We start from the raw sequence: 25,952 nt of genomic DNA on the forward strand, positions 1-25,952 counted from the left end.
CACCACCTAACGTAATTTATCTGAACACCTAGGACATCTGAATAAACTGAATTGCACAAAAAGTATCTATGTGGATTGAGAACGTTACCCTCAGTTAGAGGTTGTTGTTACACATGGTGACATGCTGCTTTGATACCCCAGCTGTGGTAAAATATATAAATAAATAAGGTGTGACATTTTCTTCACACTGATGCTCACTACATGGTGTGGTTGTGGACAGAACAAATGAACATTTCCTTGCCGCTGGATAATAGTTGCTTTATGACTATTTACGATCTTCCCTTTCTGAATAAGACCAGATTCTAGATAACAGATTTACATGCAGTATCTATGTTTAAGGGAAATAGTGAGTAAACCAGTAAATGGTATAAGTAGCTGATCTATTCCAGTTCCCTGGGGCGTTGCATGGGTGACACAGTGTGAAAGCACATCAGCGGTAACTCTGTGACCTGAAACAGAGGTACATCTTCTTCCTCACCTAACTGCAAGTGATATCAAACCTGCTCAATCTCCTCTGGGGTCCAGGTCCCCAACACGTCAACACTCCGACAGTGAGCAGGTAAGAGGCTTTTACATCAGTAATGATATAATACAACGTCTTTGCATTTAGTTATGTGTAAAGACTTTAACAGTTTGTTCTATGCTAGACACTCTGTCTTTTTCACTATCCTGTTTTTGCAATGGTTCCACAGTGGGGAATATCTTTAGAATGATTTTCATGCTTTTTTGAAACTGTATGGAAGACTGTATTGCACTGCCGCAAGGTTTAGAAATAATTGGATATCAATGTGAGCTCAGAGAAATGCTTACAGAAATCAAAGAATGTCTGATTGTATCCATCCAACAGATTCATATCCACAAACAATGCAAATGTTTGTCTGGTTTTAGTCGCAATAGACAGGGTCGAAACTGAATAATACCACAGTACAGACAGTAAAAACCCAACTCCTGCAAAACACAGATTTCACTTCCCCAGATGGGTCAAGTTCAAAACATTTCCCAATGTTATGGGAATGTGTGCCAGACATTCAGTCTCTCTGTACTCAATTAGATTGGCAAGCAGTCAGGGATTTGTATATCGGTTTCTGCATCTAGTTCGCTCATAGACATTTGAATACACTTTCCTTCGGGGGGGGGTTCTCAATGTTTGTGTGGGTTTTTTCTTAGAATGTAGGCTACTGCACTGCACATAAAACATACAGTTTGTTACGTTACAGCTTTATTCTAAAATGGACTAAATAGTTTTTCCCCTTATCAATCTACACACAGTACACCATAATGACAAAGCAAAAAACTGTTTTTTAGAAATTTTTGCAAATGTATTAAAAACAGATATCACATTTACATAAGGATGCAGACCCTTTATTGAGTACTTTGTTGAAGCACCTTTGGCAGCGATTACAGCCTTGAGTCTTCTTGGGTATGACACTACAAGCTTGGCATACATGTATTTGGGGAGTTTCTCCCATTCTTCTCTGCAGATCCTTTCAAGCTCTGACAGGTTGGATGGGGAGCATCGCTGCATAGCTATTTTCAGGTCTCTCCAGAGATGTTCGATTGGGTTCATGTCCGGGCTCTGGCTGGGCCACTCATGGACATTCAGACTTGTCCTGAAGCCACTCATGCAATGTCTTGGCTATTTGCTTAGGGTCGTTGTACTGTTGGAAGGTGAACCTTCGCCCCAGTCTGAGGTCCTAAGAGCTCTGGACCAGGTTTTCATCAAGGATATCTTTGTACTTTGCTCCATTCATCTTTCCCTCATACCTGACTAGTCTCCCAGTCCCTGCCACTGAAAAATATCTCCACAGCATGATGCTGCCACCACCATGCTTCACCGTAGGGATGGTGACAGGTTTCATTCAGATGTGACACATGACATTCAGGCCAAAGAGTTCAATCTTGGTTTCATCAGACCAGATAATCTTGTTTCTCTTGGTCTGATTCCTTTAGATGCCATTTGTCAAACTCCAAGCGGGCTGTCATCTACCTTTTACTGAGGAAAGGCTTCCGTCTGGCCAATCTACCATAAAGGCCTGATTGCTGGAATGTTGCAGAGATGGTTGTCCTTCTGGAAGGTTCTCCCATCTTCACAGAGAAACTCTAGAGCTCTGTCAGAATGACCATTGGGTTCTTCGTTACCTCTGTGACCAAGGCCCTTCTCCCCCGATTGCTCAGTTTGGCCGGGCGGCCAGCTCTACGAAGAGTCTTGGTGGGTCCTGTCACGTTCTGACCCTAGTTCTTGTGTTATTTGTTTGTTTTAGTTGGTCAGGACGTGAGTTGGGTGGGCACTCTGTTTTGTGTTTCTAGGTTGGTTTTCTGTGTTCGGCCTAGTATGGTTCTCAATCAGAGGCAGAACAGGTGTCGTTAGTTGTCTCTGATTGAGAATCATACTTAGGTAGCCTGGGTTTCACTGTTGTTTTGTGGGTGATTGTTTCCGTGTCTGTGTTTGTTCGCCACACGGTACTGTTTCGGTTTTGTTCACGTTTATTGTTTTGTATTTCATTGAGTGTTCAGTTTATGTTTTTTAAATAAACAACCATGGACACTTACCACGCCACATCTTGGTCCGATCCTTGCTACACTTATTCAGACAAAGAGGAGGAAAACCTTTACAGTTCCAAACTTCTTCCATTTAAGAATGACGGAGGCCATTGTGTTCTTAGGGACCTTCAATGCTGCAGACATTTTTTTGGTACCCTTCCCCAGATCTGTGCCTCGACACAATCCTGTCTCGGAGCTCTGCGGACAATTTCTTCGACCTCATGGCTTGGAATTTGCTCTGACATACACTGCCAACTGTGGAACCTTTTATAGACAGGTGTGTGCCTTTCCAAATCATATCCAATCAATCGAATTTACCACAGGTGGTCCAGTTGTAGAAACATCTCAAGCATGATCAATGGAAACAGGATGCACCTGAGCTCAATTTCAAGTCACATAGAAAATAGTCTGAATACTTATGTAAATCATGTATTTCTGTTTTTTATTTTTTATAACTTAACAAAATGTTTTAAAAAGTTAAGGGGTCTGAATACTTTCCGAAGGCACTGTGTGTACTGTACATGTGCAATGTACTACGTATCGCCAATATAAGCCAGGAATAACAGCTAGAGATTCTAGTACATAACTAGAAAAACATTTCTCTGTCTGTCTCTGAGTAAGCCACATACATTTTATTTTTTTGAACCTTTATGTCACAATCCCCTTTAGACAGTCACCGGTTCCTAACAGCTGTCTTTGAATAGGTCTGCTTGTCCTAAAATATGAGAGGATTCGGTTCCTGAATTACTAACTTCTCCTTTTTATTTGGTTCAGAGTGGCAAATGAAGAGAGGAATGCGGGTGAGACTATGAGAAGAGTGTCCTGAGTCTGTGAAGGTGTTTCAGGTGTTCCGCTGTTTCGTTGGTAACAATGGATCACGTCAAGGCAACTACAGATTACTATGTGAGTAACGGTCTTGTTGTGCCACATACTGATGAATGTAGTTCTTTATGACCACAAGAGCAATAGATGCTGCAAGAAATAATTGGGAGTAGCAGACTAAAAAAAATCATTAGCCAGGTAAGTCAAATAAGAAATTATATTTTATAACATGGTTGGTCAAGAAATGAACAGAATAAAACTAAATATGTATGAGACAATGTATAACAATCTGTACATTAAAACTTGTATTTTAAAACAATGGTTAGAGAATCTGAAGCCACTTAAAATATTGTTCAAAATCATAGAAGCTACAAGTGTATGATCTTAATTTGATCATGCTTTTGTTGCTGAGAATTTTCCTGCACCACAGGAAATGCAGATAAGCTTTGTAATTTACATAATTTCACTGAAAACTTACACACGGTTATATTGACATTACTTTTCATGTAGACTACTTTTGTCCAGCTAATATTCTAACCACCAATCAAGCACCATTATGGACTAAATGTTCATATCCTGTGGCTTCAGGACTATTTTGCTGTGACTATATACAGTGGGGCAAAAAAGTATTTAGTCAGCCACCAACTGTGCAAGTTCTACCACTTAAAAAGATGAGAGGCCTGTAATTGTCATCATAGGTACACTTCAACTATGACAGACAAAATGAGAAAAAAAATCCAGAAAATCACATTGTAGGATTTATTTGCAAATTATGGTGGAAAATAAATATTTGGTCACCTACAAACAAGCAAGATTTCTGGCTCTCACGGACCTGTAACTTCTTCTTTAAGAGGCTCCTCTGTCCTCCACTCGTTACCTGTATTAATGGCACCTGTTTGAACTTGTTATCAGTATAAAAGACACCTGTCCACAACCTCAAACAGTCACACTCCAAACTCCACTATGGCCAAGACCAAAGAGCTGTCAAAGGACACCAGAAACAAAATTGTAGACCTGCACCAGGCTGGGAAGACTGAATCTGCAATAGGTAAGCAGCTTGGTTTGAAGAAATCAAATGTGGGAGCAATTATTAGGAAATGGAAGACATACAAGACCACTGATAATCTCCCTCGATCTGGGGCTCCACGCAAGATCTCACCCTGTGGGGTCAAAATGATCACAAGAACGGTGAGCAAAAATCCCAGAACCACACGGGGGAACCTAGTGAATGACCTTCAGAGAGCTGGGACCAAAGTAACAAAGCCTACCATCAGTAACACACTACGCCGCCAGGGACTCAAATCCTGCAGTGCCAGACATGTCCCCCTGCTTAAGCCAGTACATGTCCAGGCACATCTGAAGTTTGCTAGAGAGCATTTGGATGATCCAGAAGAAGATTGGGAGAATGTCATATGGTCAGATGAAACCAAAATATAACTTTTTGGTAAAAACTCAACTCGTCGTGTTTGGAGGACAAAGAATGCATCCAAAGAACATCATACCTACTGTGAAGCATGGGGGTGGAAACATCATGCTTTGGGGCTGTTTTTCTGCAAAGGGACCAGGACGACTGATCCGTGTAAAGGAAAGAATGAATGGGGCCATGTATCGTGAGATTTTGAGTGAAAACCTCCTTCAATCAGCAAGGGCATTGAAGATGAAACGTGGCTGGGTCTTTCAGCATGACAATGATCCCAAACACACCGCCCGGGCAACGAAGGAGTGTCTTCGTAAGAAGCATTTCAAGGTCCTGGAGTGGCCTAGCCAGTCTCCAGATCTCAACCCCATAGAAAATCTTTGGAGGGAGTTGAAAGTCTGTGTTGCCCAGCAACAGCCCCAAAACATCACTGCTCTAGAGGAGATCTGCATGGAGGAATGGGCCAAAATACAAGCAACATTGTGTGAAAACCTTGTCAAGTGTTTTCTGTAAGTCTTCACCTCTGGCATTGCCAACAAAGGGTATATAACAAAGTATTGAGAAACTTTTGTTATTGACCAAATACTTATTTTCCACCATAATTTGCAAATAAATTCATAAAAAAATCATTTTTTCTCATTTTGTCTGTAATAGTTGAAGTGTACCTAAGATGAAAATTACAGGCCTCTCATCTTTTTAAGTGGGATAATTGGTGGCTGACTAAATACTTTTTTGCCCCACTGTATGTCAAATTAAGATGTGTAATAGGTACACACATCTGTATGAATATAGCACTGCATCATCTTGAGTTTAGTCAGAGATACAAATGCGCTCTGTCCTATGAGGAAAATCCAGGGCCTGTATCCATAAAGCGTCTCAGAGTAGCAGTGCTGATCTAGGGTCAGTTTTACCTTTTTGATCATAATGAACAAGATTATATGGGCAGCGGGAATGCTTCATGCATACGGACCCAGAACATGTAGTAGTTGTAGTTAGCTAATCTTCCTTCCTCAAATTCTCTTTTCCTCTCCTATGTCTTCAGATTTATGAAGACAACTACAGCTTTTCACCAGAAACAGGCAGTAGCCAATCCAGTGGCGTGCCCTGCAACCAGGATGGCATCATGGACTTCACCCGGAGTTACTCCCCTGTGGTCTACAGCCTGGTGTTTGTGCTGGCGCTGGTGGGTAACATCCTGGTGCTGTGTGTGCTGATGCGCTACCGCACCTCTCAGACAGGCGGGGCCTGCACCTTCTCCCTCACCGACACCTTCCTGCTCCACCTGGCCGTGTCCGACCTCCTGCTGGCCCTCACGCTGCCCCTGTTCGCCGTCCAGTGGGCCCACCTGTGGCTGTTCGGTGTGGCCGCCTGCAAGATTTCCGGAGCCCTGTTCTCTCTGAACCGCTACAGCGGCATCCTGTTCCTGGCCTGCATCAGCTTCGACCGCTACCTAGCCATCGTCCACGCTGTCAGCACCGGCTGGAAACGCAACACCTGCCATGCCCAGATTGCCTGTGCCCTCATCTGGACAGTGTGCTTTGGCCTGAGTGGGGTGGACATCGCCTTTAGACAGGTGGTGGAGGTGGGGCACTCGGGGGACCATCAGGGCCTGCTGGTGTGCCAGACGGTGTTCCCCCACAGCTTAGTGCTGTGGCAGGTGGGGATGCCGCTAGTCAACTTGGTGCTGGGTTTTGGGCTGCCCCTGCTGGTCATGCTCTACTGCTACATCCGTATCTTCCGCTCCCTTTGTAACGCCTCGCGCCGCCAGAAGAGGAAGTCCCTTCACCTCATTGTCTCCCTGGTGTCTATGTTTGTGCTCTGCTGGGCACCCTACAACTCCTTCCAATTGGCCGAAAGCCTGAATAAGCTGGGCGTGATTAGTGGAGGCTGCCAGTTTGGCCGCACGGTGGACATCGGGATCCTGGTGTCTGAGAGCATGGGCCTGTCACACTGTGCCCTGAACCCGCTGCTGTACGGCTTTGTGGGGGTGAAGTTTAGGAGGGAGCTGACCAGAATGTGTAAGGGGCTGCTGGGACAGAGGTTCTATCCAGGGATGAACAGATGGGGAGGACAGTGGAAAACACGGAGGACCACTGGGTCCTTCAGCTCAGTAGAGAGCGAGAACACCTCCCACTTTTCTGTCATGGCGTGAGCCAGCCACGTGCACAGAGAGGGGTCTACCTGTACCCGAGCACCTTTTTGTTGTTGTTCTGAACCCACAAGTCATCGTAAAGTCAAGTTCACCACCCCCAACCCCCCCATCCCATTGGTCTGCCCTGTATAGAGCTTGCGTGTGCCTGGTATCCAAACATGCATGGCTTGGGATGCAGTCACCGGTCGAGTCTGTGTAGCAAGCTACCTAGTTTAAATATCAACAGTACTGCCACAGCAGCATAACATTTGATCTACATCATCATCAATATTTTGTTTGGTCTACATAGCCTACGCGCAGCAGAGAGGCAGAAGACCGAGAGGAGCAGCTGCATTCAGGCTGTACGACCCTCTGACCCAACTCCATCCCATCATCAGTCGGGTTTTGCACATGTGTGTCAGGGCAGCAGCAACACAGGTAGTCTGGACTTTAGCTAACCACCATATACTAAAATATCCACACAGGCCACCAGCCAGCCATATACCGTAGCATGAGTTAGAAGAGTATGAATATTATAGTATATAATGAAGTTATTATTTAAGAGCATTGAAGAGAAATCACAAAAAATGCTAGTTAACTATCAGGTTTACATCAATCATCAACACAATGATCAGCTGATAGCCTATTGTCTTTACTCAATGTCAATCATGTGTTTAGGAGGCACTAACTAGCGTGCTTACAATTTTTGATGAGTGAGTGTGTTGTTGCAGAAATAAATAGGTTTATGTTGTTGTTTTTTATCTCTACAAAGGCAGGTAGTATGTTATGAATTTAGAGATGTACTTTTTTTAAGGTGGTTGTCACTAGTTATCACAGCCAAAAAGGCTAAATTGGCTCTAATGTAAAAATTTATGAAAACAAAAAATACGTTTTTGGTCTTAATTTAGGGTTAGGCATAAGGTTAAAAGTGTGGTTAGGGGTAAGGTTAGGTTTAAAATCAGATTTGAAGAAGAGAGAGGGAGAAAGAGGGAGAGGGGAATGTGGAGACTGACAGAAAAAGAGAGAGGAAGAGAGAATACAAGACAAAAGGGGGGCAGGGAGTCATGAAAAGAGGGAACAGAAATTGGAATGATTGTGAAAATGACAAAATGGGGAAGAAGTACAGATGTGCGCATTGTGTCAAAGTGAGGAAAAAACGTACGTTATTTTGTTGTGATTCGTTCCTCTGGTGCTTCCTGATAGTTGCCTAGCTCAAAATTATGGTGCTTTTAAAGACCACACCTTCTCAGGACGGGGAATTTTTCATATAGTAGTCTACTTTCGCTATCTTCTTGTAAATACAATTTTGGGGTCATTTTTGTTCATGAGACTCTACAGTCCATCCCATTGCATAGCCTACCATGTTAACCCCATCTGCCTCTAGTGTTTGGCTTTATGATAAATTGATGACTAATTTCAAGGAACTGCTAAATAGATTTTTTTAAATGTTTGATACCCACTCCCTCAAAAGGGCCAAGTCATCACTATGTGTTACTTATATATTGCCTTGTAGTTTTGAAGTAAGCAAATACTTATACATTTCAAATCCTCGCAGCAATAATTTTTTCTTTGGTTTATTGCTTCATTTTGTCCCTTGCTGAAGAGGGGAAACAACGGTGTTAAGTCATGACAGACATGCAGCTTTACCTATGGCAAACTGTCCACGTGTCCTTTGGTACCAGACTGTTGTTCAACATTTGCTAATTGACCTATTTAGATGAGATTGTTATCAATCAGTCAGCACAACAGATATGTACATGGGATTGTATGCATGTATTTCTATGTTGTAGAAATTGGAGGAAGTAGAATAAAACATTGGGGGAAATGTAATTTTCATATCAATAACTAAATGATATGCAAATATCTTGTTACATCTCTAGATATTTTTGGCTATACAACATTTCAAGGTTAATTTACCTGCATTAATATAGCAAGTAGTATCAGGAAACATTCCAGTAGTACTTACCAAAAAAGGCCAATCTCGCCATCTGGTGGACAACATATAAAACAATTTATGTTATATTTATTTCCTCATCCTCTTAACTGATGGGGCTACAGGTTCCCAATTGGGAACACCCCCCCCCCCCCCCCCCCTTCAGCCCAAACGGTGGCGCAGGGAAAGCAAAAATATTCTTAAAAATATTTAACCTCCACACATTAACAAGTCCAATAGCTTAAATGAAAGATAAACACCTTGTTCATCTACCCAGCATGTCAGAATTTTAAAATGTTTTACAGCGAAAACATAGCACATATTTATGTTAAACCACCACTAGGGAAACATACAATATGTAGCCACATGGCTATGCAAAATAGCACAATCACAAACGCAGGATTAAAAGAAAAATAATTCACTAACCTTTTGAAAATCTTCATCAGATGACAGTAATAGCACATGTTACACAGTACATTTATGTTTTTTTCAATAATATGCAATTTATATCCATAAATCTCCATTTACATTGAGCCATGTTCAAAAAATGCAGCAGAAATGACCGGAGAAATTATAACTATCTCCAGCAGCTAACGCCAGATAACAGCAATAAACATCATAAACTTTGACTAAATATACATGTTCTACATATATTTAGAAAGATACACTTCTTCTTAATGCAAACGCTGTGTTACATTTATTTTTAACGTTACAGAATTCGTTCACTATTCATTAATCTGAGACGGCGCTCAGCCATTAGCATTATTTCTCTACTATGTTGGATTCGACAAAAATATAATTTTATAACATAAATATTCCCTTACCTTTGATGGTCTTCGACAAGAATGCCATGGAAGGAGTTATACTTACCTAATATAACGTTTGGTTGCTGTTGGTGTGTCTTTGTATTAGCAAAAGCTAACGTCTTCAGGTGAATTACCCCAAAAAGGACTTCTGATCACGAAAATTGCGCATCAAAACTTAAAATTTACATATTATATGTCGACTAAACTGGTCAAACTAAGTGCAGAATCAAGCTTTAGGATGTTTTTAACGTACAAAACAATTGGCGATTAAATCAAACGTAACGAACTCTCTTCAACCAGATTGGAAAAAACAGTCCGTTTTCACAGAGTGCGCTCCTGAAAACTCGTGACACCTCAGTATTTCGCCCACCAAGCAGTCAAAGCTCGTGCTATTTTCTCCGTTGCACGTCTCATTGAAAGACGGAAGCGCGCTGAAGAAATAGAAACTGTTCCCAGATCCGTAGCTGGTTGGGAAGGGTGGGGGCGATGATGTCAAAGTTGGAGCAACTTTCTTAGGAGAGAGAGAGAGTTTGGGAGAATGGCTGCCCTGTGAGTTCTGCTTTACATACAGACATAATTTGAACGGTTTTAGAAGCTTTAGAGTGTTTTCTATTCAATAATAATTATTATATGCATATATTAGCAATTTTTGACAGTTTTTTTTAGTTTACTTTGGGCACACAATTCATCCAAAGGGGGCAGTATTTCCCATAGCCCCATCAGGTTTAATCTGTAGGATACGTTATCTCTACTTCGAAACAACATGGCAGGTGAAAACAAATTCCCAGGCCATTTAACCTCAGAGCATTTCGTATTATTCTGTATGTAAATCCGAGACACTCCATTTAGTATGATATGTTGTGTTTGGTATTGGTACCAGTGGAGGCCCCTCAGAGGAGGAAAGGGAGGACCATCCTCCTCAGTGAATTTCATACAAATCAAACATTTTAGAAGTGATTATTTTCAGATAAAACTATACTAAATATATTCACATGTCACAAAAAAATGGATTAAAACACACTGTTCTGCAATGAAGGTCTATAGTAGCCTCAACAGCACTCTGTAGCGTAGCACCATCGTGCAGCCGGAGGACAGCTAGCTTCCATCCTCCTCTGGGTACATTGACTTCAATACAAAACCTAGGAGGCTCATTGTTCTTACCCTCTTCCATAGACTTACACAGTAATCATGACAACTTCCGGAGGACATCCTCCAATCTATCAGATCTCTTGTTGCATCAACTGACATGTTGTCCACCCAATCAAAGGATCAGATAATGAATCTAGTACAGAAGGCATAAGCTACAGCTAGCTAGCACTGCAGTGCATATAATTTGGTTAGTAGTTGACTCAAAGAGAGAGTAAGACAATAGTTTCACAGTTTTGAACAAATTAATTTCTTCCAAAAATGAAGGAGAAACAAGAGAAGGATAGAGATTTACAGATTTTTTAAATCACTTTCTGTTTCACTTACTTAGCTAGCAAATGCAGCGAGCTAGTTTAGCCTACTCAAACACCCTGCTCAAATAGAGGGATGCTATGTTAGCTAGCTGGCGATGACTATCCAACACAATACTGGAACTCTTCCAAGTCAAGGTAAGCTTTTGGTTTTACTAATTTATTGCCGCCAGGGCTCGCTGAGGTAACTGCTACACTGCTTACTGACTGTATGATTGTAGCAGGTTAACATGTTAGTTCTAGTATTAGCTATACGGACTATGACGTTATTTTAGCCAATATGGTGACAACGATGTAGGGGTTATGATATGGTTTTGCTTGTAAAGGTTTTTTCGCCTGGTCACATACAGCCGATGTGTAGTGCAGTGAAGTCCACAAGGGATGGGAAATGGTGAGTGGAGTGGAGCGCATAAATGCAAAGAGGAAAACAGTGCCTGCTATAAAAGTGAATCATCTCGGGGTGTATTCATTCTGCCGATTCTGTGGAAAATACGTTTCTTAAACGGAAGCAAAAGGAACAAAACGGGGCTAAACATACCTGAATTTGTCTAATATAAACTGGTATTTGCAACTGTTGGACTAATGATTAGACCCTAGATCAGCTAGATGCAGGCAAGAAGAGTGTGCAAGGCGTATTGAATGTGTCACCGGCTGTCCATGTGTCACTGTCTGTCACCTAAAAACATGATCTCGGCCTGTGTGCACCTACGTTGTAAACTTTCATTCATAGGCCGGGTTGTAGCAACCTCATGATGTGTATAGGGAAAATTCGAGAATCATGTAGTAGCCTAAACCTATCACTGTCACATTGAACTGGATGAAAGGAATATGAATGACAGTCATCCAATGTACTGTAATAGAAATAAGCTATTCTCATGAAAAGTCAAATTGTCCTCCCTCATCTTCAACGGCACCGACCGCAACTGATGGGTACATAAGACAGATGGTTACTTAAGGGTGGTTGGTCAGGGTGGATGGGTGCGCGAGTTTGAAACTCATCACAGACAACTTAGTATTTTAGTTCATTAGCAATTTTTCAACTACATACTACTTTTTAGCTACTTTGAAACTATGTATAACGCAAATGTCTAGCAACCAAAGGTTGTGGGTTTGTATCTCATCACGGCCAACTTTAGCATTTTAGCTAATTAGTAACTTTTCAACTACTTACTACTTTGTAGCACTTTTGCAACTACTTTGCATGCTAGCTAACCATTACCCTAACCCTAACCTTAACCCTCTACCCAAACCTAGAGGTGGCAGGTAGCCTAGTGGTTAAAGGAATATAGAGTCTTGGGAGTTAGAGTCTTGGGCTCGGAACCGAAAGGTTGCTGGATCAAATCCCTGAACTGACATGGTAAAAATCTGTCGTTCTGCCCCTTGACAGGGCAGTTAACCCACTGTTCCTAGGCCGTCATTGTAAATAAGAATTTGTTCTTAACTGACTTGCCTGGTTAAATTATAAATTAAACTTAACACTAACCCCTAACCTAGCTAACATTTGCAAGCTAGTTTATGATCGCCACCTAGCCAGAATTTGTAACATATCATACATTTTGCAAATTCATAATATAGTGTACATTTTTGCAAATTTGTAACATATAATATGTTTTGCGAATTCATAACTTATTTTACATTTTACATATTTGTAACATATAATAGGAATTGTAATTCTTAACATATCATACAAAATCGAAGATGGACATCCACAAATGAATAAATACCATACTCAGTGGTGACCCGTCATTCAGGGAAGGTGGGGCAGAACCCCACCTGTTTTGACCCCAACGTTTATAGCAAAATATATATATATGTACACTACCGTTCAAAAGTTTGGGGTCACTTAGAAATGTCCTTGTTTTCCATGAAAACATACATGAAATTATTTGCAAAATGAATATGAAATATAGTCAAGACATTGACAAGGTTATAAATATTGATTTTTAGTTGAGATAATAATTGTGTCCTTCAAACTTTGCTTTTGTCAAAGAATCTTTGATTTGCGGCAATTACTGCCTTGCAGACCTTTGGCATTCTAGCTGTCAATTTGTTGAGGTAATCTGAAGAGATTTCACCCCATGCTTCCTGAAGCACCTCCAACAAATTGGATTGGCTTGATGGGCACTTCTTACGTACCATACGGTCAAGCTGCTCCCACAAATCCTCAATAGGGTTGAGATCCGATGACTCTGCTGGCCACTCCATTATAGACAAAATCAAATCAAATCAAATCAAATTTTATTTGTCACATACACATGGTTAGCAGATGTTAATGCGAGTGTAGCGAAATGCTTGTGTTTCTAGTTCCGACAATGCAGTAATAACCAATACCAACTGACTGCTTCTTCTCTAAATAGTTATTGCGTAGTTTGAAGGGTCTTTGAGTCATTGTCCTGTTGTAGGAGGAAATTGGCTCCAATTAAGCGCTGTCCACAGGGTAAGGCATGGCGTTGCAAAATGGAGTGATAGTCTTCCTTCTTCAAGATCCCTTTTATCCTGTAAAACTCTCCCACTGTACCACAATCAAAGCACCCCCAGACCATCACATTCCCTCCACCATGCTTGACAGATGGCATCAAGCACTCCTCCAGCATCTTTACATGTTTTCTGCATCTCACAAATGTTCTTATTTGTGATCCAAGCACCACAAAATTAGATTTGTCTGTCCTTAACACTTTTTTCCAATCTTCCTCTGTCCAGTGTGTGTTCTTATGCCCATCTTTAATTTTTATTGGCCAGTCTGAGATATGTATTTTTCTTTGCAACTCTGCCTAGAAGGCCATCATCATTTCTCAGGACAAGAATAGACTGACAAGTTTCAGAATAAAGTTCTTTGTTTCTGGCCATTTTGAGCCTGTAATCGAACCTGCAAATTCTGACACTCCAGATACTCAACTAGTCTAAAGAAGGACAGTTTTATTGCTTCTTTAATCAGAACAGTTTTCTGCTGTGCTAATATAATTGCACAAGGGTTTTCTAATGATCAATTAGCCTTTTAAAATGATAAACTTGGATTAGCGAAGACAACGTGCCATTGGAACACAGGAATGGTGGTTGCTGATAATGGGCCTCTGTACGCCTATGTAGATATTCCATAAAAAATCAGCCGTTTCGAAGCTACACTAGTCATTTACAACATTAACAATGCCTACACTGTATTTCTGATCAATTTGATGTTATTTTAATAGACAAAAAAAATGCTTTTCTTTCAAAAACAAAACAAATTCTAAGTGACCCCAAACTTTTGAACAGTAGCAGGGCTCTACAGTGCGAGTATTTCACTCGCATTTGCCCCTAAAAATAAAAATATTTACGAGCACAGTGTGCGAGTAAAGATGACAACCTACCGTAATCTATTTTTCCCCCGCTGCTAATTGTTTAAAAACAACATGTCCCACATTCCACAAACGGCATACGCCAACCACTGTAGGGTTTTCAGTGATGACGCAGTCCAGTCAGATTGAAAGAAAAGTGAACGACACTGTAAAAAAATATCGGTATATACTGTAGGCTATAACTGACCATACTAAATGTAACATATCAAACTAAATTGCATCTCTCAGAATTACTTATAGAATAATATGAAATGCTCTGAAAAGAGATTGGGCCATAGGATATGTAATGTATGTATGCATAACCCTGTTGCTTTTAGTAGGCTAATCTTACCGAGGTAAAGACAGTTTCAAGTCACGCTTTCAAACCTCAAAAGCTTTCAAACCACTTCAGCCACAGACAACAAATAATGTCATGATGTTGGAAAAATTGCGCACAACAGTGCACAGGTCTTATTTTCACGATTTGGACATTAATATGCTTTCCAAAGCCAATAAACATGTGGAAATGTGAGCAGCATTTTGTATTCCAAGTTGAATTAGTTAGGGAGCGTAGACAAAGTACAAACTTTTTTTACATAAATAATTTCGATGGCTCCTTGGTCATCTGACCGACTGACTTCAAACAAGGTTCAGAATGTCCACTGACTACCCATCTATATTTCACATCCTTTAGTTTGTCTATTTTAATCTCACATGGTTTTACATGAATTTATAAAAATGTAGAATTTGAATAGCTCCTTGGTCATGTGACCTAATGTCCGCTGGCTACCCTTCTATATTGCACACTCTTATTTGTGTACTGTAAAATCACGTGGTCTAACATACATTTTTCGTAGTTTCAAATTTGCAATAGCTCCTTGGTCATGTCAATTACACATCTAAGAAGCATGCAGTGGATATACACCCATATTGCATAACCTCTAGTCATGTATCTTCTATATTGTTGTACATTATTATTCGTTTGACAATTAGGGGGTTCAGTCCAGTGTTGTGTTAACCCTTTTCTTTAATATTTCTCTACAATAATTTGTAGTACTAAGTACTTTTTTTATTTTATTATTTTTCCACAGTATTTAACAGTGGTACACAATAGGAGAGAGACAGATAATATCTCCTTTCGTCGTTAATATCAACCATAAAGGAAAAGGGCAAAGTACGAGAGTCATGTTATTAACTGTCCAAATCAGGGATGGAGAGGGAGCTAGTGAGGTAGGCTGCAGTGGGTTTGCTGGTCAATACATACACTGAACAGGGATGGAGAGGGAGCTAGTGAGGTAGGCTGCAGTGGGTTTGCTGGTCAATACATACACTGAACAGGGATGGAGAGGGAGCTAGTGAGGTAGGCTGCAGTGGGTTTGCTGGTCAATACATACACTGAACAGGGATGGAGAGGGAGCTAGTGAGGTAGGCTGCAGTGGGTTTGCTGGTCAATACATACACTGAACAGGGATGGAGAGGGAGCTAGTGAGGTAGGCTGCAGTGGGTTTGCTGGTCAATACATACACTGAACAGGGATGGAGAGGGAGCTAGTGAGGTAGGCTGCAGTGGGTTTGCTGGTCAATACATACACTGAACAGGGATGGAGAGGGAGCTAGTGAGGTAGGCTGCAGTGGGTTTGCTGGTCAATACATACACTGAACAGGGATGGAGAGGGAGCTAGTGAGGTAGGCTGCAGTGGGTTTGCTGGTCAATACATACACTGAACAGGGATGGAGAGGGAGCTAGTGAGGTAGGCTGCAGTGGGTTTGCTGGTCAATACATACACTGAACAGGGATGGAGAGGGAGCTAGTGAGGTAGGCTGCAGTGGGTTTGCTGGTCAATACATACACTGAACAGGGATGGAGAGGGAGCTAGTGAGGTAGGCTGCAGTGGGTTTGCTGGTCAATACATACACTTAACAGGGATGGAGAGGGAGCTAGTGAGGTAGGCTGCAGTGGGTTTGCTGGTCAATACATACACTGAACAGGGATGGAGAGGGAGCTAGTGAGGTAGGCTGCAGTGGGTTTGCTGGTCAATACATATACTGAACAGGGATGGAGAGGGAGCTAGTGAGGTAGGCTGCAGTGGGTTTGCTGGTCAATACATACACTGAACAGGGATGGAGAGGGAGCTAGTGAGGTAGGCTGCAGTGGGTTTGCTGGTCAATACATATACTGAACATGTAACCACAGTAATGGTGGCTAGAAAATCAATGAATAAAAATGTTATACTGACAAATTAAACAAATTGTAGACCTTTAATCTTTTCCAAAATATCAACAGACACTTAACTTCAATTAAGTATGAAACATTTCACAGTGTTAACTTTCTCATTATCCCTGGTTTTATCTCTTCAGTGTGGATGGGGTATAGCATACATTTTCAACAACAAAGACTGCACTTCCAGTTAGTGTTCTTTACTATGTTGAACTCTGTCATCATTCCTAGGCACAGCACATGGAACCACCGTTGGCATGCAAAACATTCAATCAAAACAAAACAAAGCGTAAGACGTTATAAATAATATCAAATATCAATGCAGTATGACGAATTTCGAATTAGCCGTCCATTGTGTTACATCATAAATTGTCTTACATGCCTTCACTGTTGTCAAAAGATTCTAAACATGTTAAATGAAGTTACTAACCCAGTCAGTCTTTGGACCACATCCAGGTTCTTTATCAGTGGCACACATGAAGCAGTTGTTGGCTTTGTTGAACTCTGAAATCAGAGGCATGAACTGAACATATGGCTTTCCCACACTACTACATAAAAATAAAGAATTGACATTTACTTTGAATTAAATGTCATTACATACCAGACATTTTTAGTATATCCTCAGCCATTTCTTTTCACAGTTGCTCCATGTGTTTTTGAAGGTTCCATATTAATTTGGGAAGGGATGTTGGGGATGTTCTGTGCAACTTCCTTGGCCATCTACACCAAAAAAGAACAGCTAACCATTCATTATTGAAAATATAACTATCAATTGTTGTGAAGAAGGCTTCAGGGCTTCAAGAAAGTCCAGCAAGCGCCAGGACCGTCTCCTAAAGTTGATTCAGCTGCAGGATCGGGGCACTGCCAGTACAGAGCTTGCTCAGGAACCACAGCAGGCAGGTGTGAGTGGATCTGCACGCATAGTGAGGCAAAGACTTTGAGGATGGCCTGGTGTCAAGAAGGGCAGCAAAGAAGCCACTTCTCTCCAGGAAAAACATCAGGGACAGACTGATATTCTGCAAAAGGTACAGGGATTGGACTGCTGAGGACCGGGGTACTGTCATTTTCTCTGATGAATCCCCTTTCCGATTGTTTGGGTCATCCTGAAAAAAGCTTGTCCAGAGAAGACAAGGTGAGTGCAACCATCAGTCCTGTGTCATGCCAACAGTAAAGCATCCTAAGACCATTCGTGTGTGGGGTTGCTTCTCAGCCAAGGGAGTGGGTTCACTCACAATTTTGCCCAAGAACACAGCCATGAATAAAGAATGGTACCAACACATCCTCCGAGAGCAACTTCCCCTAACCATCCAGGAACAGTTTGGTGATGAACAATGCCTTTTCCATCATGATGGAGCACCTTGCCATAAGGTAAAAAGTGATTACTAAGTGGCTCGGGGTCCAAAACATAGATATGTTGGGTCCATGGCCAGGAAACTCCCCAGACCTTAATCCCATTGAGAACTTGTGGTCAATCCTCAAGAGGCGAGTGGACAAACAAAACCCCACAAATTCTGACAAACTCCAAGCATTGATTATGCAAGAATGGGCTGCCATCAGTCAGGATGTGGCCCAGAAATTAATTGACAGCATGCCAGGGTGGATTGCAGAGGTCTTGAAAAAGTGTCAACACTGCAAATATTGACTCTTCATCTAATTGTCAATAAAAGCCTTTGACACTTATGAAATGCTTGTAATTATACTTCAGTATTCCATCCATCTGACAAAAATATCTAAAGACACTGAAGCAGCCAACTTTGTGGAAATTAATATTTGTGTCATTCTCCAAACTTTTGGCCACGACTGTAGAGCGTTTTTAGACTAAGAATAAAAATATTAAGTGACAGTTTCATCAGGACGTGCTTAAAGAAAGTCATATCACAAAGATCACAGATGACAGTGCCCACCAAATCTATGACAGTAGAGAGTGAATTGTAAGCACCAAAGTGTGTGTCAATATAAAATCTGAAAATGTCAGTTGTTGAAAATAATACTTCTATTTTCTATAGCAATTGAAAATATGCAGTTGAGGAATATTCCCTGTACCAACACTACATGTAGGACGGACATAAGACATTCCCACATACAGTATTTGATTAATTTTTTTATTTCACCTTTATTCAACCAGGTAAGCCAGTTAAGAACAAGTTCTCATTTACAACTGCGACCTGGCCAAGATAAAGCAAAGCAGTGTGACACAAACAACAACACAGAGTTACACATGGAATAAACAAACGTACAGTCAATAACACAATACAAAAGTATATTACAGTGTGTGCAAATTAAGTAAGATTAGGGAGGAAAGACAATAAATAGGCCGTAGTGGCAAAATAATTACAATTTCGCAAATAAACACTGGAGTGAGATGTGCAGAAGATGAATGTGCAAGTAGAGATACAGTGGTGCAAAGGAGCAAAAAAATATATATATATAAAAATAAATAACAATATGGGGATGAGGTAGTTGGATGGGCTATTTACAGATGGGCTACATACAGGTGCATGATCTGTTAGCTGCTCTGATAGTTGTTGCTTAAAGATAGTGAGGGAGATAAGTCTCCAGCTTCAGTGATTTTTGCAATTCGTTCCAGTCATTGGCAGCAGATAACTGGAAGGAAAGGCAGCCAAAGGAGGAATTGGCTTTGGGTGAAAAATACCTGCTGGAACATGTGCTACGGGTGGGTGCTGCTATGGTGACCAGTGAGCTGACATAAGGCGGGGCTTTACCTAGCAAGGACTTATAGATGACCTGGAGCCAGTGGGTTTGGCGACGAATATGAATCGAGGGCCAGCCAATGAGAGCATACAGGTCGCAGTGGTGGTTAGTATATGGGACTTTGGTGACAAAACGGATGGCACTGTGATAGACTGCATCCAAATTGCTGAGTAGAGTGTTGGAGGCTATTTTGTAAATGACATTGCCGAAGTCAAGGATCGGTAGGATAGTCCGTTTTATGAGGGTATGTTTGGCAGTATGAGTGAAGGATGCTTTGTTGCGAAATAGGAAGCCGATTCTAGATTTAATTTAGGATTGGAGATGCTTAATATGTGTCTGGAAGGAGAGTTTACAGTCTAACCAGACACCTAGGTATTTGTAGTTGTCCACATATTCTAAGTCAGAACCGTCCAGAGTAGTGATGCTAGGGGGTGGCAGATGCGGGCAGTGATCGGTTGAAGAGCATGCATTTAGTTTTACTTGCATTTAAGAGCAGTTGGAAGCCGCAGAAGGAGAGTTGTATGGCATTGAAGCTCGTCTGGAGGTTAGTTTACACAGTGTCCAAAGAAGGGCCAGAAGTATACAGAATGGTGTCACTTGTGTAGAGGTGGATCAGAGAATCACCAGCAGCAGGAGCGACATCATTGATATATACAGAGAAAAGAGTCGGCCCGAGAATTGAACCCTGTGGCACCCCCATAGAGACTGGCAGAGGTCCGGACAACAGGCCCTCCCATTTGACACACTGAACTCTGAGAAGTAGTTGGTGAACCAGGCGAGACAGTCATTTGAGAAACTGTTAAGGGATTTTTTATCAATAATGACTAATTATGTATACATTTCAATCAGGATTGACTAAATCAGAATACTATTATGTTACTGTATAAGATGTATGAATTGTATTTGAATCCTAGTACTGAATATAATGTGTGTAATTATAAACAAGAATTAGAACAATGACTGTCTGTTCCTTGGTAGAAACGAATGAACTTATCGTCACTGCCTAGAATGCTTATCTACACAGGAAGACCTTGGCTCGGTCATAAATTATCTAAATTGGTCAGAGACGATGTGGGAAGGCTTGAGAACTATACTGCCATTGTACCGGAGTGGAGAAGAGACGGGGCAGTTCAAAAACTAATGACCTTATTTTCAGTTTATGACCTGTGGTAAATTGTATCGTGTTCAGTACTTTCGGGAATAAACGCTAGTGCTTGATTTTGAGACTGGTCTCCGCCCATTTTAAGCAAATAAGTTTCTTACAAATCCTTAAAAATGGGCTGAGTGTATTAATTTAATTGGGTATTAAACATATAGGAATTTAATTCCTCTATCAGAAATCAAGGCTGTTGAGTCTGCCGATAAGAATGCGGTGATTGACAGAGTCGAAAGCCTTGGCCAGGTCGATGAATACAGCTGCACAGTATTGTCTTGTGTCAATTGCGCTTATGATATCGTTTAGGACCTTGAGCGTGGCTGAGGTGCACCCATGACCAGCTCGGAAACCAGATTGCATAGCGGAGAAGGTACGGTGGGATTCTAAATGGTCGGTGGATCTGTTTGTTATCTTGGCTTTTGAAGACCTTAGAAAGGCAGGGTAGGATAGATATAGGTCTGTAACAGTTTGGGTCCAGGGTGTCTCCCCCTTTGAAGAGGGGGATGACCGCGGCAGCTTTCCAATCTTTGGGGATCTCAGATGATACGAAAGAGAGGTTGAACAGGCTAGTAATAGGGGTTGCAACAATTGCAGCGGATTATTTTAGAAAGAGAGGTTCCAGATTATCTTGCCCAGCTGATTTGTAGGGGTCCAGATTTTGCAGCTCTTTCAGAACATCAGCTATCTGGATTTGGGTGAAGGAGAAATGGGGGAGGCTTGGGCAAGTTGCTGTGGGGGGTGCAGAGCTGTTGCCCGGGTAGGGTAGCCCGGTGGAAAGCAAGCCCAGCCGGAGAAAAATGGTTATTGAAATTCTCGATAATCGTAGATTTATCGGTGGTGACAGTTTTTCCTAGCCTCAATGCAGTGAGCAGCTGGGAGGAGGTGCTCTTATTCTCCATGGACTTTACAGTGTCCCAGAACCTTTTGGAGTTTGTGCTACAGGATGTAAATTTCTGTTAGGAAAACAAAGGCAATCTTTTTCAAACTGCCTGTGTATATTGGTTCCTAACTTCCCTGAAAAGTTGCATATCGCGTGGGCTATTCGATGCTAATGCAGTATGCCTGAAAAAATAGTGGAATCTGCGTGGGTAGCTGGACAGGTAGGATGACTGACAGTGAAGGTGAACAGGTGGTCACGGGTCAGGTGACAGAGGAATGGATGAGACTGAGGCAGGAATTCCTTTAACCATAAAGTTGTATATTTACTGTGTAGTCTGTGCTGCATAACAAAGGAAACAAATAACATGTATCCGATCAAATTCCTCATTCCAAAGATCATATCATAACAATCATTCATGATTAACATAATTAGGGGAGTCAACAATCCAGTTCATTAAGAAGTCAATAGTAATCATCCGTGAGTCATTTAGGCTCGTAACTATTTATCATAAATCATGAAAGAATACAAACAGTGAATGGTAATTCAATCTAAAATCCCCATTAGTTTGGTATCAAATGTCGATCAGTTAGCAAACAACAACGTTTCTCATTTCACCCTTTCAATTGTCTTCACGTGTACATATAATTAATTTCATTACATGTTAACCATATCGATTGCATAATTGGCCTATGAGGATCCGTAGGGCCATGATCATTGACAATTCACATTACACAATATGTTTGAAGCGTGCGCTCCAAGCCGCGCCCCGCGGTAATTACTATAAGCAATAACTGATGGCCCACTCCCCCGATCACCACAGATAGTTCAGATGAAATGTAACAGAGTCGGTGGCCTTACGTGGATTCATGGACGCACAGAACTTTTAGATCAGACGGAGTTAAGGAAGAGCTCCGGTATCAAACGTAACATCCCTACCGAAAAGTTGACAAAACAAAAAGGAGCAAGCAGGAGAGAGACGTGACTATTGTGGATCCTCTGGGGATCCTCAACAACATCATGATGCTGAAGAGGCAGAGAAGAGTCTCTCCAGATCAGAACACCTCAAGATTTTACACCAGCGAGTACACAGAGGAGAAAAATATCACCACTGATTTGACTGTGCTGGGCCAGGGGCGCTTTAATTAGGTCAGGTGGAAATGTCCGACATTCTGACAGGGGTGCTAACTTTGAGAGTTTGCTTATTGCAGAATTGCTTCAGTTATCTGGTGTTGAAAAGTCCCACACCACACCTTATGGGTAACGGTCAAGAAGAACGTCTGAATCGCACACTGGGTGGGATGATTAGAGCTCTGCCAGCTAGGTCCAAGGCTAAATGGCCTCAGATGTTGAACACATTGACATTCTTCTATAACTGCACTGTTCACGAGACTACTGGGTTTCCACCCTTCTTCTTGATGTTCGGATGCATGTATGTTTGAAAGTGTGCTGTTGGATGGGGACACAGTAGATGTGGATAAATATGTCCAGTCTCTGGGTGAGGATCTGAGAGAGGCCGGTGTACATAGTGGTTGCGAAGAACAGCTCACTGAACACATCGTATCCAACACCCTACCACTGGACGCATCAAAACTGTGCATAGGAACCTGATCATGCCAGTCAACTTTCTGCCTTTGCCTTCGTGGGAGGAACCTGAGGGTCACGGATCTCTATCGAGTGGTGACGTGATCTCTGAGATGTCTGCAGAGTCCAGCCAAATGGATGGGAGTGACGCCAGGACTGTCCACTGGGTAGCAGGCCTTCCTGAGTCTTCTGGGAGGATACTCCAAGAGGATGGTAAAGTCCCAGCTGATGGAAGTGAGGTGGAACAACTGTATGAAGTCCCCTTAAGTGAGGTATGCTCAGCAGAAGTGGACCAGAGAGATATCCCCAAAGCCTACAAGAGTTCTGATTGCGAAACTCCATTCAGTGTGGATGATGCTGTAACAGATGATGTTACCTTGGTTGAAGATTCTTCGTCAGTGTGGTCTGAGACAATCTACCAGGATTCTGATCAGTCGTCTGACACTACTAGTGTTGAGTCGGTAACTGAAAGTGTGCTGGCTCCGGATGTGCGGATCTGTAGTACTCCCCATCCTGAGGTCAGACCTCTGAGCAGGGTTAGTGCTGCCTGTGACATTCTTGCTAGGTTTTTGGGTGAGGGTGTTCGGACTAGACTAGGTAGATTTATTAAGCCAGTGAATAGACTAATCCAAACTATGTCTACACAGGAAATGAAACAGTTCCTGGTTTCTCGGTGACGGTAGGATATTGCCTACCTTTAATTTTTTTAAATATATATATGTAGTAATCTAAGTGTGTCTTAGAATGATTTGTGGGTTTGTCTAATATACTTGACAATTCATGTAACTTTGTGTGTAGTCCATCGGCATAAAATGTATTTGGCATTTTTCATATACGGTTCAACAAGGGATTAGCTACCCCTTATTTTTCCTAATCCTTCTTTTTTTTCTTTCTTTGTTTTGTTACCTTCGAGGTAATGTGTTTTGTGCCTATAATCTAGTGTAAAACAGTGGGGGTGAATGTAGCAGTGTGATGTTGTTCCCCTAGATTATGCACCAAGTTGCACACAAGGACCAATTCAAATAAGCCAGGTCAAGAGGGGATGTTAATAATTTGATAATAATAATAATAATAATTCAGTATATTTTTTTATTTAATTACAGCTGCATAGCTCATGTTTTTCTTTGGTGTACAAACACTTTTTCATGTCAATATTGTACATACATGTGATTGTAAAAGTTGTGTATATGTTGGTTTGGCCCATCGCGGGTTATCTGTATTTCCGTACCCCCTTATTGTTCTCTTTTGCCTGACCTTCGGCTAGCAAGGTGCCTGAGAGCTACATTTACATTTACATTTAAGTCATTTGGCAGACGCTCTTATCCAGAGCGACTTACAAATTGGTGAATTCACCTTATGACATCCAGTGGAACAGCCACTTTACAATAGTGCATCTAAATCATTTAAGGGGGGGGGGGTTAGAAGGATTACTTTATCCTATCCTAGGTATTCCAGCTAGGACTGCGCCAAGGGTTAACATAATGTGTGTTGTCTCTTCGTGTGCAGGACAAATAAAAATAATTCCACTAACAGACCTTCAGTTGTGGCAGCGTCCTAATTAAAAGGACACAACGAACCACACTACACATGTATCAAATAACTATTTATATCAGAAAAACAAACCCTCAAATGCAATATTGCATTTTGTAAATTGTAAATTGTCTGCAGGTGGCTTGTTGTGAATGCACTCAAATATCAAGTCATTATCAGGTTAAGCACCTCAGTTTGAACGACTCTCCTGTCCTTGATCCATTCCACATACAGCCATTTGCGGATCTTTTCAGTGTCCATGTGAAAGATAGTTATTGCTAGGATGGAACATTTGTTGACTTAAAAAAAATAGTTAACACCCATGTAAAATGAAGACCTGCAAAGCTTACAGATTTAAGTCTAATAGCATGAGAGGAAAGTAGACAAACATCAGAGTGTGTGATATGAAGGTATAGTCAGTGGACATTCTGAACCTGGTTTCAGTTCAGTAGGTCACATGATAAAGAAGCTATTGAAATTCAAATTTTTTATAAATTCATGTAAAACCATGTGAGATGAAAATGGACAAACTAAAGGGTGTGCAATATAGAAGGGTAGTCAGTGGACATTCTGAACCTTGTTTGAAGTCATTAGGTCACATGACCAAGGAGCTATTGAAATTCTACATTTTGAAAAATTTATGTAAAACCATCTGAGATCAAAAAATATATATATCTATATATATAAAAAAATAATTGACAAACTAAAGAGTGTGCAATGTGTAGGCCCACTGAGTGGACATTCTGAACCTTGTTTGAAGTCACCAGGTCACATAACCAAGGAGCTATTGAAATTCTAAAATTTGTCAAATGCATGTAAAACCATGTGAGATAAAAATGGACAAACTCGAGGGTGTGCAATGTGTAGGCCCACTGAGTGGACATTCTGAAACGTGCTTGAATTCACCAGATCACATGACCAAAGAGCTATTGAACATTTTCAACATTTTGAAAAATTAATGTAAATAATGTGAGATGAAAATGGACAAACTACAGGGTGTGCAATGTGTGTCTATGCCATCGGGTTAGCTACAACCAATTTTGAAATTGTTAGGAGTAATGGTTAAAGAGCTATTGAATTTTGAAAATGTTGATTTGTCACTATGTTGACGGTCCCTAACTGCTGTTGGTGGATGTAAGGAAAACTACAGGCGAATATCCGTCGAATATACAACCTGAAACTAACTTTACCTCAGTGCTAATCTTGTGTCTTCAGATCAGAGAAGAGGAGATGAGATTTAGGGCAGGCGTTTTTAGTCTAAACTATTGAAATGGACTTGCTCCGCGAATTTATTATAACTGAAGCACTATTCTCAGGCCCCGATGGAGCACAACTACCACGGTTGAACGGTAGGTTAAGCATGCAAACTAGAACTGTCTCCAACACTTCATGTTTGGACCTTGGAGCTCATATGTATAGCAGCGCCGCCTACCAATACAGAAGTGGATACAAATT

The 25,952-nt window shown here is 41.3% G+C and overlaps 2 protein-coding genes across 3 annotated transcripts in view; both read left to right on the plus strand.

The window, feature by feature from the left end:
- LOC135521955 (C-X-C chemokine receptor type 3-like) overlaps positions 1 to 25,952 on the plus strand; it is a 68,857-nt gene that overhangs the window by 35,821 nt on the left and 7,084 nt on the right. The gene's annotated exons all lie outside the window — the stretch shown is intronic.
- LOC135521954 (C-X-C chemokine receptor type 3-2-like) lies at positions 389 to 8,741 on the plus strand. 2 transcript variants are annotated; one of them, XM_064947781.1, is made up of 3 exons: positions 389 to 559; positions 3,316 to 3,561; positions 5,823 to 8,741. In XM_064947781.1, exons 2-3 carry the CDS (start codon positions 3,511 to 3,513, stop codon positions 6,930 to 6,932), a joined length of 1,161 nt encoding a protein of 386 aa, XP_064803853.1. In that variant the 5' UTR covers positions 389 to 559; positions 3,316 to 3,510; the 3' UTR covers positions 6,933 to 8,741. The 2 variants fall into 2 exon arrangements, with proteins under 2 accessions (XP_064803853.1, XP_064803854.1); XM_064947782.1 differs by having other exon boundaries at positions 395 to 559; positions 3,316 to 3,444.

The sequence above is a fragment of the Oncorhynchus masou genome, chromosome 30, assembly GCF_036934945.1.
Source record: "Oncorhynchus masou masou isolate Uvic2021 chromosome 30, UVic_Omas_1.1, whole genome shotgun sequence".
In the NCBI taxonomy this organism is placed as follows: domain Eukaryota; kingdom Metazoa; phylum Chordata; class Actinopteri; order Salmoniformes; family Salmonidae; genus Oncorhynchus; species Oncorhynchus masou.

Bases quoted from the DNA above. Each gene is read 5' to 3' on its own strand.
- LOC135521954 (XM_064947781.1), top strand. From the start codon at position 3,511: ATGCTGCAAGAAATAATTGGGAGTAGCAGACTAAAAAAAATCATTAGC. The intron at 3,562-5,822 runs GTAAGTCAAATA...CTATGTCTTCAG, and splicing joins TAAAAAAAATCATTAGCCAG to ATTTATGAAGACAACTACAG.